Genomic DNA, 14,270 nt, shown 5'->3' on the forward strand with positions numbered 1-14,270 from the left:
TGCAGGGCCGGCTCTAACTTTTTTGTCGCCCCAAGCAAAAAAAAAAACCCCCCCCGAACCAAAAACAACCCCCCCCCCGAGTGCCGCCCCGCTGACCCAAAAACAACACACACCCCGAGTGCGGCCCCGCCGAACCAAAAACAACACCCCCCCCGCGAGCGCCGCCCCGCCGAACCAAAAACAACAATGAAAACCCCCGAGCGCCGCCCCGCCACCCCAAGATTGGCCGCCCCTTACAAGGTGCCGCCCCAAGCACGTGCTTGGTCGGCTGGTGCCTGGAGCCGGCCCTGTTACTGAGACAGGTTATAAATTAGAACCGCACAGATAAGAGATTATTACTTGTAACCTACTTGTAGAGCATCTAAGGCCTTGTCTACACTACACAGTTTTGTCGACAAAAGTCAGGTTTCGTTGACAAAACAGTGAAGGTGTACACACTGAAATGCTTCTCCTGCTAACGTAACTCCCCTGCTATGCCGACATGCTAAAACGTGGGTGGCCAAACTATGGCTCGCAAGCCGCATGCGGCTCTTTAACAGTTAAAGTGCAGCTTGCGGAGCTCCCCCTTCCCCACCTACCAGACTGGGAGAAGGGGGGAGCTCTGGGCTTCTATCCTGCAGCGGTGTGGTGGGGCTAGGAGCTTCTGCCAAAGATAACTTGCCTACTGAGAGTAGGGGGAAGTATTTAAAGGTTCATCTCCCCCAACAGCTTTGGTCATACACCCCAGGCATGTCCCCCCTGTACCCTCAGCAACCCCTCCCTACAGCTCCCAGGTGTTAGCTCCACCTGGAGAGGCAGCAGCAAAGAGCTGGGAGCTGCAGGGTGGGGCCACTGTTTTAGCTCCACGAGGAGAGGCTTGTTTTGTGAGCCAGCGGACTCTGAGGGGGGTGCTCTAGGCTCTCCCCCCGCAGATGTGGCGTGCCAGCTGGATGTCCTTGGGCATGATGGTGACTCTCTTGGCGTGGATGGTGCACTGGTTGGTGTCCTCGAAGAGCCCCATGAAATAGGCCTTGCTCACCTCCTGCAGGGCCATGACAGCCGAGCTCTGGAAGTGCAGAACGGTCTTGAAGTCCTGGGCGATCTCCCACACCAGGCGCTGTAAGGGCAGCTTGCGGATCAGCAGCTCGGTGAATTTCCCACAGGGCCACGGTGCCAGGGCGGTAGCAATGGGGCTTCTTCACCCCACCCGTGGTGGGGGCGCTTTTCAGGGCAGCCTTAGCAGCGAGCTGCTTGCGAGGCTCTTTGCCACCTGTGGATTCATGAGCTGTCTGCTTGGTACAGACCATCCTCGCTGAGCGTGCTACCAACCTCTCTCCGGTCCAGCAAAAACAGCAGCACTCTCTGCAGCTCCCAGCTGTTTGCCGCTGCCTCTCCCCATGGTCACAGCTCCCAGCTTGGCTCTCAGTCCCCCACCCTGCCCCTCTTCAGTTGACGGAAGTGCTCCTGGTAAGGACACGCACCACCGACAGAAGGGTAGTGAGGACATCAGCCACCACACTAATTAATGTGGTGGCTGTGAGTGCACCCAGCATAGGTTAACTTAAGATTGTAGTGTAGACATAGCCTAAAGCTAACGTTTGAGTCTAAATAAGTGACCCTTCAATATAAACAATTAAAGGGACTATAGATATAAAATCCACCATCCATTTGGTTAAAAAAAAAAAAAGAATTTTTCTTTGATGACAGTCCACTGGAAGAAGATATTTAAGATATGGGGATACAGACAAGAGAAGCTGTGATCTTTCTAAACCTCTCTAATGAATCAAAATTACCTTACAGCTCAAATGGAAGAATAATGTTGGGAAATAACAAATTTAAAACATTTTTAAAAAAGAAATTCTAGAGGAGAAATTCTAGAAATGTATTTTATGGAATTCTCTGGCTTTTAGTTAGAAAATGCACATTTATTAAAGTACTGAAAATACTACTGATAGGGCCATATCAGAAGATAAAAAGGGAATTTCTGATTGGCACATCCTTTCATGGACACAGTACTACCATAAGGGTAAATTATTTTAAAATTATGTACTACTGGGATCTCATGCCAACGAGACTAAATTTAGAGGAGAGAAAGTCTAATATGTGTTGGGGATGATGCAGGAAATTCTCTACATATTTGGTGGGAATGCCCAAAGGTAGTAAAATTTTAGAAGCAAATAGTTATAGAGCTTAAAGGGATTACAGGTCATGACCTCCCTCTTGAGCCACCAATATTATATTTGCATGCCCCAAATGAGAAAGTATATATTTTAGAAAAACAAATTAATGAAACAATGTACTGGTGGCAGCCAGATGTGCAAGTGTTGACTGCTGGAAGAGGAAGGAAGTAACTAGTTTAAAAATGCAGTATGGCAGAATTTGTATTGATCATGGAAAAACTAGCCTAACAGACGTAATAATAAGGAAATGGTATTTCCACGTGCATTACCATTCATCAATTCTTAAAATTTCTTATCAAATAAAGTCAAACTCCTTATTTCATATACTAAACAGTATAGATCAAGAAATTCTAGATATTTGACCCAAGTCCTGATGTGCAATATGATGTCTTATTTCAGACAGTAGGATTCTTTGATATTCTGATTTGGATGAATGTTGTTTTATACATTTTGTGGACATATTATTGTATTACTGAAGCATTTTCAGGGGTGGGAGAGAGTTGAAGAAGAAAACGAGGGTTCGCACTGTCTCTTGTTTGCATATTTCTTTATGGTTGATCATTTTAATGTGCGGATATGCATAACTCTGGTATGTGCATATGTTGAATTATTAATTCAATATTTTACAGATGCAGATATATGTAAACAGGTGCTGTTCCCATTTTGCTACCAAGTATATACATAATACAAAGGTCTTGGTCTACATTTGCCCCTTTCCTCACATTTGTCTTTAACTTAAAACACGAAAATATGAACCTTAGCCTAAGCTTTTTCCGGAGTTAGCTTGTTCCTAAGGTTTTCTCTTCTAGACCTCTCTTTCTCTGTCCCTGGCTCTGTAATCCTCTGAAAAACACTCAAGCCCTTTTCTACACCTGAGCTGGTGCTAACCACCTGGTCTGGCTGTCAGGTGAGTCAGCAAAATAATTTTCTGAGATTCTCCCCATATAGTAACCTTATTTAAATGTCCTAGTTTGTAGTTTATGTTGTGATAGAAATTTATTTTTCTTTAAACTAAAATTTAAGAAGAGAAGATATGTATTTGGCTAGTAACAAACAATATTGATATCTCTATGCAATTTCACTTTTCACTGTTTATCTTGGGAAATTGAGTTTAAAAATTTTTAATCTCTTTTCCTCTAAGTTACATGGTACGCCAATCACTCTAAACAAAAATGTGATATTGTATGATCTTTACAATGTTAAAATAAAATATTATCCTTATAGTTCAGTTTATGATTCAGTTGGACAGTTACGTATGTTGTGTTGAAAAGTTAGTTTGAATTAATTGAGTGTGAAAGCTAACTTGTAGCAAAACCATGACTGAATTTATCTTTTCTTTATACAACAAAGGAAAGTCATTCTAGTTAAATATACAAAAGTATAGAAAAATAACATTAAGGCATTAAGCTGGCAAAAGGAAGGAAAATCAGTTAAAGAAGCCACTTCATCCTGAAATAATACTTACCAGATGAGCTGTTAATGAACCGCCTAAAACAATTTTAAACCGGACAAGGAGCAGTGACCTAAAGTGATGGGAGAAAATGTTTAGGCTATAGATATCAGGAGAAGTTTTTAACAGTCAGAGCAATTGGAAGCCAGAAATCTAAGTTCAGTAGGGTTCATAGGTCTCCCCAGGTTTCTCAGTGAGTTTTTTCCAATAGGAGAGAACACCAATTAATATTAAGACCACTAAGTCATCTAGTCTGACTTCTGTATATCGCAGGACATGAAATTTCATTCAGATACTTTATATTAAGCCTCAAAGACTTTAGTTAGACTAAAGCATTTCAGTCCTCAGGGGACTTAACTGTGTGCTACAGGCAGAGAACAGGAGAGGCCCAATGTCACCAATGCCCAAAGCTTGTGCAAAGGCAGTGAACTGATTAGATGAGATATGCCCAGATGATCCCAGCTGGCAAATCACATTCCATATAGCAGAGGAAGGCAAAAAAAAAAAAAAACACCATAAAACTGTGTTGGTGAGAGAGAGAAGCTTACACAGAGCTCTTTTTTAGGTCCTTAAGACTTTGTTTGTCATCAGTACTTTCATTGGCTGACTGTCTGTATAATTGATTACAACTGGTAGTATCTTTCTTAAAAGTTGGTTTCAGAGAATACAACCTTAATTGCTGATTGGGTAATACCAAAGCTAGGAACATGCCAGCCCAAAGGACTCAGTCAGTGGACACAAAGGGACTTAGGTTCAGCATTGCAATGTCTAACTTTAGGTGCCCTGCTGCCACTCTAGTGGAATCTCCTGTTGAAACTTTTCCACTTTGTTTAAAATACTTGAATATTCATTGGGGCAAGGACTTGAACCTGACTCTCCCATTTCCTAGGAGATTTCCCTAAATACTGGAATATAGATGCTGTCCCTATTCCCTCCCACCCCCAGAATATTTCAGTATTTTGTACAAAGTGGAACTGCTTCAATAGGAGAGAGCTCTACTGAAAAATACTCTATAGGCCAGTCAGCTAAGAAGTGGAAGACCTGGATTCAAGTACCTGCACCAAATCAGGCAGAATGGGGATTTGAACCCCAGTCTCCCGAATTGTGGGAAAGTATTCTAATGACTTGGGGGAATGTGTGATGCCACCTCCTCTGGCTGTGCTTTATTCAGGGCCTGATCCGATAGGTGTGCTCTGAACCTAGTCTGTGATTCCCACTGAGGCTTAGGCATAAAATAGACATTGGGCATCAGGATTTAAGCAGCTGTGTGCATTGGCAGAAACTCAGGCACCATGGGAATTTTGGCACCTACAGGGTTAGACAGAATCTGAGCATCTAACTATTGAACTAAGGCACCTAACGTAACAGACATCTAAATGCTTTGTGGATCTAGTCCAAGGATTTTAAGGCATAGAAAGCATATCCACTCAAAAAATTGGGATCCCCTAGCAAACCTAAATAATGCAAAAGCAACTCCTTGGCTATGCAGTATGACCTTGGTAATACTGAAGTAGTCACCTATGTGGTAAAAACCTCACATCATATGTAATGCAAAATATGACCATATCAGGGAAAGAGAAGAATATACACCGCTACCTCGATATAATGTGACCCGATATAACACAAATTCGGATATAACGCGGTAAAGCAGTGCTCCGGGGGGGGCGGGGCTGCGCACTCCGGTGGATCAAAGCAAGTTCAATATAACGCGGTTTCACCTATAATGCTGTAAGATTTTTTGGCTCCCGAGGACAGCGTTATATCTAGGTAGAGATGTAATGCTTAAAAGGATTCAGACCACTACTTTACTTTTTGCAGTCTGCATTTAATATAGATTGAGACAAGGGTTAAATTAATGTCCTTTACATGCAGGCATGGTGTAATCTATCTCTAATAGATATATGCACTGCCTTCCCCTCTAGAACTAGAATACCCAGTATGAGTCAACTGGAATCAATTGCTGCTGGGTTCTACATTAACTGTAACCACTAGGAAAAAGAGCTGAACCTTGCTGTAGATAGCTCAATTAAAAACAAAGGCAACAAAATACTGGTATGTGTAAAGAATGGGATAGAAAATAATGAAAATATTATAATACCATTATATAAATCAGTGGCTCACTCTCACCTGGAATATTATCTATAGGTCTGGGGGCGACCCCATCTCAAAAAAGATATGAAAGAGAAAGGAGTCTAAACACCACTGGCCAGAATGATTAGTGAAATGGAAGGATTTCCACACAGAATATGAAAAAGATTGAAACGACTTAGTTTAGAGAGGAGACAAATGTAGTTAATGGTATAGAGAAAGTAAACCAGTTGCATCTGTTCAGCCTTTCCTAATACAAGAACAAGGGGACACTAATTTCAATTGAGAAGGCAATAGATTTAAAAATAAGAGGAAATATTTTTTACAGAATCTATAATTGACTTGTGGAACTCACTTCCACAACATATCACACCTAAAAATTTAGTGGTATTCATTTGTATGCGGCAGAAGACATGTATATGGATGAGAATTTCCACAGTTATATTAGACAGAATAAAACTTTTTAGAAGAGATAGAAACTCACCTGGGGTAAGAAAGAATCTCTCCTTCCTTGGTGTTCACACCTCAACTGCTAGAAGAGGGCCTTACCCTCCCTGATTGAACTAACCTCGGTTATCTCCAGACTGATTCTTGCCTGCATATTTATACCTGCCTCTGGAAATTTCCATTACATGCATCTGACGAAGTGGGTATTCACCCACGAAAGCTTATGCTCCAATACATCTGTTAGTCTATAAGGTGCCACAGGACTCTTTGTTGCTCTCTATGGGCAGTTATTCCATAACTGTCCACTACAGAGTTTCCTGCACCTTTCTGTGATGTCAGAGAGAGGATACTAGGCTAAATGATTCAGAGCATTCAGTGGTTCAATCTGTCAATTCCTAATTTGGGCCTTTAATTGACTTTTTAAAGTTTGCAAGAATTACTTACATTGTTCTCTCTTGGCCACTTGTAACAGTTCTAAATAAGCTGGGTACCAAAACACAGTTTGTACTCACAACACAAAAGTGAAGTTGTTGGATTCATAATTTCCAAATTCGCAAATTATAAGAAACAAAAAAAAGGTACTAGGAATTGATAGATATGATCATCTTATTAAGTTTTGTGAAGCTAATGAACAATAAGCTAATTAACAATAAGCTAATTGTATCTGTCCAAACTGTTTAGATTTCATTTTGAAACGGAAACATCATTGAAGAGAACTATTTTCTAGAATGCTTTCTGCAACAGAACTAATATTGAGCCAACAGCTCAAAAGGCTTGCACAAAAGTAAATTGGTAAGGGACATTTGACTTCAAACTTCACAGAGGAAAGAATCGTTTAAGTTACATTGTTATTTGTCCCAAATGACTATGCTGCAGGAGCCTGCAGTATTAGTAACAATAAAAAAAATAGGATTAACAAACAATGCATCTTCTTTCAGTGCAGCAAAATCCTGTCGTTACTTTTCTTTGAAGCTTTAACTACTTTGTAGTCACTGGATTAGAAGACTTGAGCACTTGCCTACTTTCCAGACATGCTGAGCCGAATGACAACTTCCTTTACAAAGCAACAGCTCCAGACAGAATAAACAAGCCTAAATAGCAAGCCATCCTTCACACAGGGAGCCTAGTTACAAGAATATTACAAACTAAGTGAAATATTGTAAGCAGCATTTCTTCCCTGTTAAGAGAAACACCACACCGCGCTTCTATAAACATACTAAGCTGATGCATAACAAAGATGGTTTGCTTTCTTTGACATGACTGCCGAGCAGACAGACAATATATGAACTATGAAAAGGGGACTCGGAAAAAAAAACTTGACTACTGACTGATAAGTTGTTCCAACATGTACAGATGCTAAATGCATCTACCTATCATTTTAACTGACTACAACATTTCACTTGATAATAGAGGTTCTGTGAAGATACAGTCTGAAAAAGACACTAACAAATCTTTATTTAGAATTCATAGTTATCAATGAAGTCTCAATGCATATTGCAACAAGACCCTTTACTTTTTAATTTCATACCAACCAGTATGTGTGCGCTAAGGCTGTTAGTTTCGTAATTAATGAACAAGTACATTTCCATACAAATGACAATACTCAGTACTATTAACACCTTGCCCAAAAGTGCAGTGAATTTAAAAAGAGATCAACTTTCCTGCAAACAACTGAAAGCTCACTAAATAGGATTAATTCACCCAGCCTGTCAATCTGCCTTTTTCTCCCCATGAAGTTGCATTTCTGTCCTATTTACAGCAGAAAAGAGATTATGGAGAAAAGCATTTGTGATGGAATTGCTATTAACAAAATCAAGACACTCCAGGGGGGGAAAGTTTCAGTGGAAACTTCATTTACCTTTTGACTCAAAGACAAACTGAATTGCTATACAACTAGCATTGTAATTATAACAACAAAGATTTGTGTCTTGTATGTGGAAAAAAGCTTGCCATAGAAAATCTTCATATTTAGTGAAATGTATTACTAACTGTATTAAGATTCTTCCATTTTCAGAGCTGCATGGGAATTAGCCAAATAATCTGCATTGGATTTAATGGGAAGTCTCTGGCTAAATCCCATTTATTAAAGTCAAGGGGGACAGGAGGAGGTTGGTAGCTAAATCCAATGAAACTTTAGAAATTCAAGGTTTTTACTACATCTAGTAATATATTTAAAGGCATTTAGATGTAATCTGTACTATAATAACTTTAATAATACTGTACTCCGAGAAATGTGTTCTCTTCATTAGTAGCACCTACAATTTTATAAAGTGCAGTATTTGTAAAATCATAATATTTCAGTTTTGATTTCTCTGCAAGTATGCATTTTGTTAACAGAAAAGAAATCTTGCACCAATGCCCTGCATCCTTTCTAAGGCACATAAATGGTTGCTATAGGGTCATTAAAATGTGCAGGTGTTGCACCTAATATTAAATAAATAACATTTTTAGAGCTCTGCAAATCTGCGGATATCTGCTTTATATCCGCGGGTATCTGCATCCGCAGATATCCAAGGATCATTTTTGCAAATCGGATGTGGATACAAATTTTGTATAATATGAGTTCTAACCACATACATACTAATATTTTCAGATTAATGTATGATTCAGCCAACCTATCTATAAGAAAAATAAATAGAGGAAAAACATTCCCAACATTTTTAATTGCATTTTTTTATTCTATTTTTAGGACCATTCCACCAGGACCAAGTCATATTGCCTACAAAGGCAACTAGAGAAATAAAACTAGTATTGTCAATACAATCTCAGAACAACAACAAAATTAAGATTGTGCGTGTACAGTTTATATCACTCTACAATATCACTCAGAATATTTTGTCTTATACTCAGTGCTTTTGTCCCCACAAAAAAAGACATTCCACTACTAACTCCCAGTAGAGACAACTGCTGTTCACGGGAGATGTAGAGAACTGTTTGGCATGTCTTTGTTTTTGCAGTCAATTATGCAGAGCTATGTCACTAGCAAACGTTGTGTGACTACACCCTGCGAATAATACTTAAGGGGTCACCCATCAAAGACATCCGCAAGGGAGGGGGCGGGGATGGTTCTTCTGCCAGCACCTGAAGGGAAGGAGTGAGCCGGGAATGCTAGATAATCAATGAATATGCAGATTTGGGTAACAGGCAGCCAAATGTTTGGAGTATTTTGCTTAGTTACTATGCCACTCAACTGTGATTTCACTGCTAAAGCCATCAAGAGTTTTACAAGAGTACAGAAATCATCACACCAAAATCAAATTAAGCATGTAAGGCAGTTTAAGACTTTGCCTAGAGAGACTCTTTGTTGAAAGGGGAGGGAGGCGTCCCGTCTTGCAGAGAAGGGTAGAGTAAAACTCTCTGGAAATCCTGCGCACGTCCTTCATGTTGGTCCCTAAAAACAGATCCAGCTGTTTTGAGAAATTGGAAGAAAATGGTGGGGAAGGGGGATGGTATCTGCCATTCGAGCTGGAACGACAGCACACACCGAAGGATCGCCATCTCCACAGCCAAGACTCCGGGAGGCTTTTAAAGGCACCCACTGAACATCTGCCACCGGCTAACACCCCGCACCGCTAGGGGCTTGCGCTTGTGAAATTCCTGCCCCGATGTACACCGAGGCTGTGGCTGAAGTTCTCTGCAGGAAAGCCAGGGCAGCGGTAGGGCCCTGCAATTTGTTAGCGCTGCCCCCAGGCCCTTCAAAGGGAGCAATAAAAGCCTCAAGAAAAGACGCGCAACGGGAACTGACCCCACGTCCCTGAGGTGTAACATGCTCCCCTCCTACCCCACCGCCTCCCCGCAAACTTTCCACCTTTCTCGTGCCCCCCTCCCTCCATGCTAATGCAGCAAATGGCACGACCGAGGAGCCCAGAGCTGACTAACAGGAAATATAGGCATCTGTCACCTCCCGGGGAGAGGTAAATGGATTACGAAACCAACAAAGGGAAGAAAACCCCTTTCAAACATGCAACTGATTAACAAATCCCCTCCAATCTGCAGCATCACTGTTATTCCGTACAGACATCGTCGGGCTCCTCATGCACATCAGGGCAATTAAGTTAAAGCCTCTTACAAAGAAATGAAGATTCACTAGTTATCGGCCAAACTATCCCGTCGCAAAGTTGACCCAGGACGGACCGGTTACAAACCTGAAATGCAAATGACGACTCAGTGTCATCTCCTCCCCAGGATCACTGGGCAAAACGCCCCAGGGAAGGGGTTTAGGGAGCAAAGTTTATCAGCTGCGGGGGGGGGGCAATTTTCCAGAGAACGGTTTTGAGAGAGATCAAAGAGTGTCGGACTGAAGCCAGCAGAAGCTCCTATCGCCCCTTCCCACTCCACAACCTAGGGGCAAGGAAAAGTTAGACCTCTCCCTGCTTGCTTCAAGGGGAGGGCCACACAGCTTAGCTGGCCATGAAACACACCGTTCATGGATGGAGCTTCTTTTACAGGCACTAAAGCTTACACCAGAGCAGCTCTCCCGCCCCACACGCTCCCAGAGCTCTCTATAAATCCTGGCGTTGTTGGACCACGGAGATGCCGGACAAACTGGCAACGTTTCAGCAGCCGCAGCCAGTCTGCCACGGCGCGAGGTCAGATGTTAATAGGGCCAGTTTATTCAGCTCTCCAAACAATCGCAGTGCTTGGTGAACCGAGTCCGGACGTTTCCTGATCCCCAGGGCTGCCCCCTCGGCTCTCTGCGGCTCAGCCAGGTACACACAGGAAATGGGACCCTCCAAAACACACACACACACACACAGAGAAAGAGGCTCAATTAAGCCTCCATCAACTCCAAGCACCGCTGCTCCCCCCACACCCCCAACCTCTGCACTCAACCTTAATCCCCACCCCCACCGAGACTCTGGCAACACTCAACAGCCCAAGTAATAACACATTATTATAGCCACTCGGAGGGGGTGGGGGGACATCCACCCTGAGCTCCCCATCAAGGCCTCTGACTGCAACAAACGTCCCCCGTCCTCTTCTTTGCTGCCCCCCCCCCCATCAAAAAAAACAAACTCCATGCGGGGCACCCACTGCTGAAACAGCTGGGGGTGAGGAAGAAGAGACGGTGATGGATCGCGGGAAGGGGAAGCCTCAAAAGCTTTTTCTCAGCAGTCACCCTCCCCCACCTTCCAAGCTCCGGGCCTCTCCTGCACAACATGTAACATCAGGTTTCTATTTGGCCCCCAAAGACAACAACAAACAAACGGGCTCCGCCAGCCCCGGCTCAGAAGGAAGGCGGGGAGGCTTTGCACAGCTAGTTTTGACCAAGAACATCCTCCCCACCCCCAAAAAAGAAAGTAGCATCCTCCCTCCGGCCGGGTGTGCAAGGCGGGCAACCAGCGAAAAAGGACCATGCCCAACCGGGGGGGGGGGGGGAGCCCCCCCCGCAAGTAGCCGCCCCCCCCCCCCCCCTCAGGGGGTCCCAGAGCCTCTTACCTGCTGCATAGAGGGGCAGGAGCGAGGAAGCCGCCAGCAGGGCGAGCAGGGAGCTCGCCGCGCCCCGCCGCTGCGCTGGTGCCCCCCTGACCGTCCCGGTGCGGACCATGCTGCCCGCGGGGCTCCCTCCGGTTCTGCTTCGCCTGCGAGGGAGGCGGGAGGCGGGCGCCCGGCCGCCGCACAAAGAGCCCTTTGTGGTTCAGCCGCGCTGGTCCCCGCGGCGGCTGCCCCCTCGCAGAGGCGACCGGGGCTGGAAGTGGAGGCGCTGCCCGGAGCTCGCTGCGCCCGGTGACAGCCCGGGGCTGGGGGGATTTCACCTCCTCGCTTCAGCGCTGCGCAGCTCGCCTCTGCTCTCCCTCCTGGCTCCTCCAGCGGCGTCCCAGTGCCCAGCAGGCGGGGGCGGGGGCGCCCGGACTCCAGCCAGTTCTCACTGTAACGGGCCGTCCCGGACTGAGCGAAGAGCGAGCCTCGCCGCCTCCTCCGGCATCCCAGCGTCACTGGGGGAAACCTCACCCAGGGAGGGGGGACGTGCAAAGCCCGCAGCTCAGGCGCCGAGCGGCGCAGAGGGGAAGGAAAAGCCCTGCCCTTCGGCCCCCTCTGCCGGCAACCCAGCAAACGCCAAGAGTGGGGAGGAGAGCCGGACCTCAGCCGCTTTCTGGCAGCTTGAGAAGGCCCTTCGGGAGGGGCTTTTCCTGCTCAGTTCAGGGGCGGCTGGCTCAGGTGGAGTCCGATCTCTGGCTCTGCCCTGAACTGGCCAGGAGTCTGCGTTTGGCAATTTACTCCCGTTTTCTGGTGGCAAAACAGTCGCTGCTGGGAGAGCTGAGCCTGAAGTAAGGGGTGTTAGGGAAAAGAGGCCGCAATTAAGGAATGACTTAAGTGGGCAATATAATATTTGCAGAGGACCAAGCACATTTAGACCGTGCAACAAGCGAGTCCCGCAGGGGAAAGCTCCAGTATTCTTCAAGATACCAAAGAAAAACGTGAGGGAAGAAACAATACACCGCTTGATGGGACTTGCCTCCCTTTCCCCAGCAGCAGAAAGAGCAGCTTTTTCACTTTCATGCAGTGTCAGGTGATCACAAACCATTACTCTTTCCGAGGAAACGTCCAGCCTCATTAGCATTGCAACACACACAATAAGATGAGAGTACCCCGAGAACGCGATCCTGCCTTGAAAGCACAGTGGAACTCTTTAGTTGTAATGTTAAAAGTAAATCGTCTAATTTTACCCAGTAAGGGCAGAAAACGATTTGTCCCCTTAAAGCTGCAAGGCACTTAAACCGTAATTTATTACAGTTAGTGCTAAATATTTTGAGCACAATTTAAACTATTTTTTTGCTTTCTCAAATTTCTTTATTTTACGCATACAAAGAGGTCTTGACTATGAAGAAATCATTCCCTAACGATAATGCAGAAAACAGAGTAGGGACTTGTTCATTCCATGATATAAAATCTAGAAGCTGGGTATATTATTTGCAGCTGAAATAGTATTTATAGATATGTATTCGATTTGTTGGAATAAATAAAAAAGTAATAATGTGATAGTGAAAGCTCATCAAATAATTGAGGCTATAAATATATAAGATCTTACAAATATTGTTATTCTTTGTTATAGGTATTGTGTGTAAAGGCCTGATACTGATTAGTGCTGAGTACACACAACTCTCATTGATTTCAATGCCCCTCAGAATCAGGCCCTGAATGTACATTTCTTTCAAAAAAATATTATTTTGCCCCAAATTTTCTACTTACCATAAACAAAGACAAACACACAACATAGTCCTTTATGTCTTTGTGGCCAGTTTCTTTCCTCTAAGTTTTCCAGTCCCAGGCTGAAGATTTCTGTGGCACCTCATCATGAAAAAGGAATGAGACTGGAATAGTCATAATTTCCTCTCTGATCACTGCTTTGTTAATGCTAACTAACACCAGATCATCATTAGGCAAAGAGACCTTGATTCAGGAAAGCAGTTAGGCACTTTTCTGAACAGGGATGCTTTCTTGAATTGGGGCCAGTAATGCCAGGACTACATTGAATCTGTTTCCAGCTCCAGCCATCCTCAGGAAACTTTTACCACCAAAGGCAACCTACTCAGCCAATATGCCTGAGACACAGTTTAAGGGGCCCCATCAAGATGAAAAAATTATTCTTGAGATTTTCAAAGTAATGTAGGGATTTCCGTAACTTCCATTAATTTTACAGGAAGCTATGTATCCAGCAGTGTTTTCCCCAGGAATTGAAATTAGGGTGGGGGTTCAAATTTACAGGGGTGGGGGTCAGGGCCAATGAAGGGTGAGACTGTGAGGGTGAAGGTGGGCTGTATGGCACCATAGTAAAAACTGAAAACTGTTTCATGACTATTTTATTAGATTTAACTCATGTTTTGAAATCATCACAAATTAAAGTTGGCTACTCACGCATTCTATGAAGCACGACATCTACATCCTTCTTGGTTTCTTGTTATAATTTTGCACAACTCTGTTAATGAACTTCTTGAATGCAACACGTTCATCTTTGGTGGCTTCTCGTGTGTCCAGTACTTCCATTCCTTCAATTGATATGCTCATTAGTTCATTCACATGATCAGGCAGAAGGCGACTTCTTTCAGAACACAAAGTTCTGATGAAAAAGAACACTCAACTGTAGCTGTTGTGACTGCGAGTAGCAAGAGATTAATTCCTACTTC

General features: G+C 43.9%; 1 protein-coding gene and 1 pseudogene across 1 annotated transcript in view; both read right to left on the reverse strand.

Annotated features, from left to right (window-relative positions):
• ROR2 (receptor tyrosine kinase like orphan receptor 2) overlaps positions 1-12,033 on the reverse strand; it is a 217,168-nt gene extending 205,135 nt beyond the window's left edge. The window contains exon 1 of the mRNA XM_026652357.2: positions 11,584-12,033. Coding sequence (XP_026508142.1) covers positions 11,584-11,692 — 109 coding nt within the window. The 5' untranslated portion in view covers positions 11,693-12,033. The remainder of the gene's footprint in view (positions 1-11,583) is intronic.
• LOC112104293 lies at positions 893-1,286 on the reverse strand (annotated as a pseudogene).
• Positions 12,034-14,270: the final 2,237 nt, after the last annotated feature.

This window comes from Terrapene carolina, unplaced genomic scaffold, assembly GCF_002925995.2.
Source record: "Terrapene carolina triunguis isolate 2854851 unplaced genomic scaffold, T_m_triunguis-2.0 Scaffold113, whole genome shotgun sequence".
Taxonomy (NCBI): domain Eukaryota; kingdom Metazoa; phylum Chordata; order Testudines; family Emydidae; genus Terrapene; species Terrapene triunguis.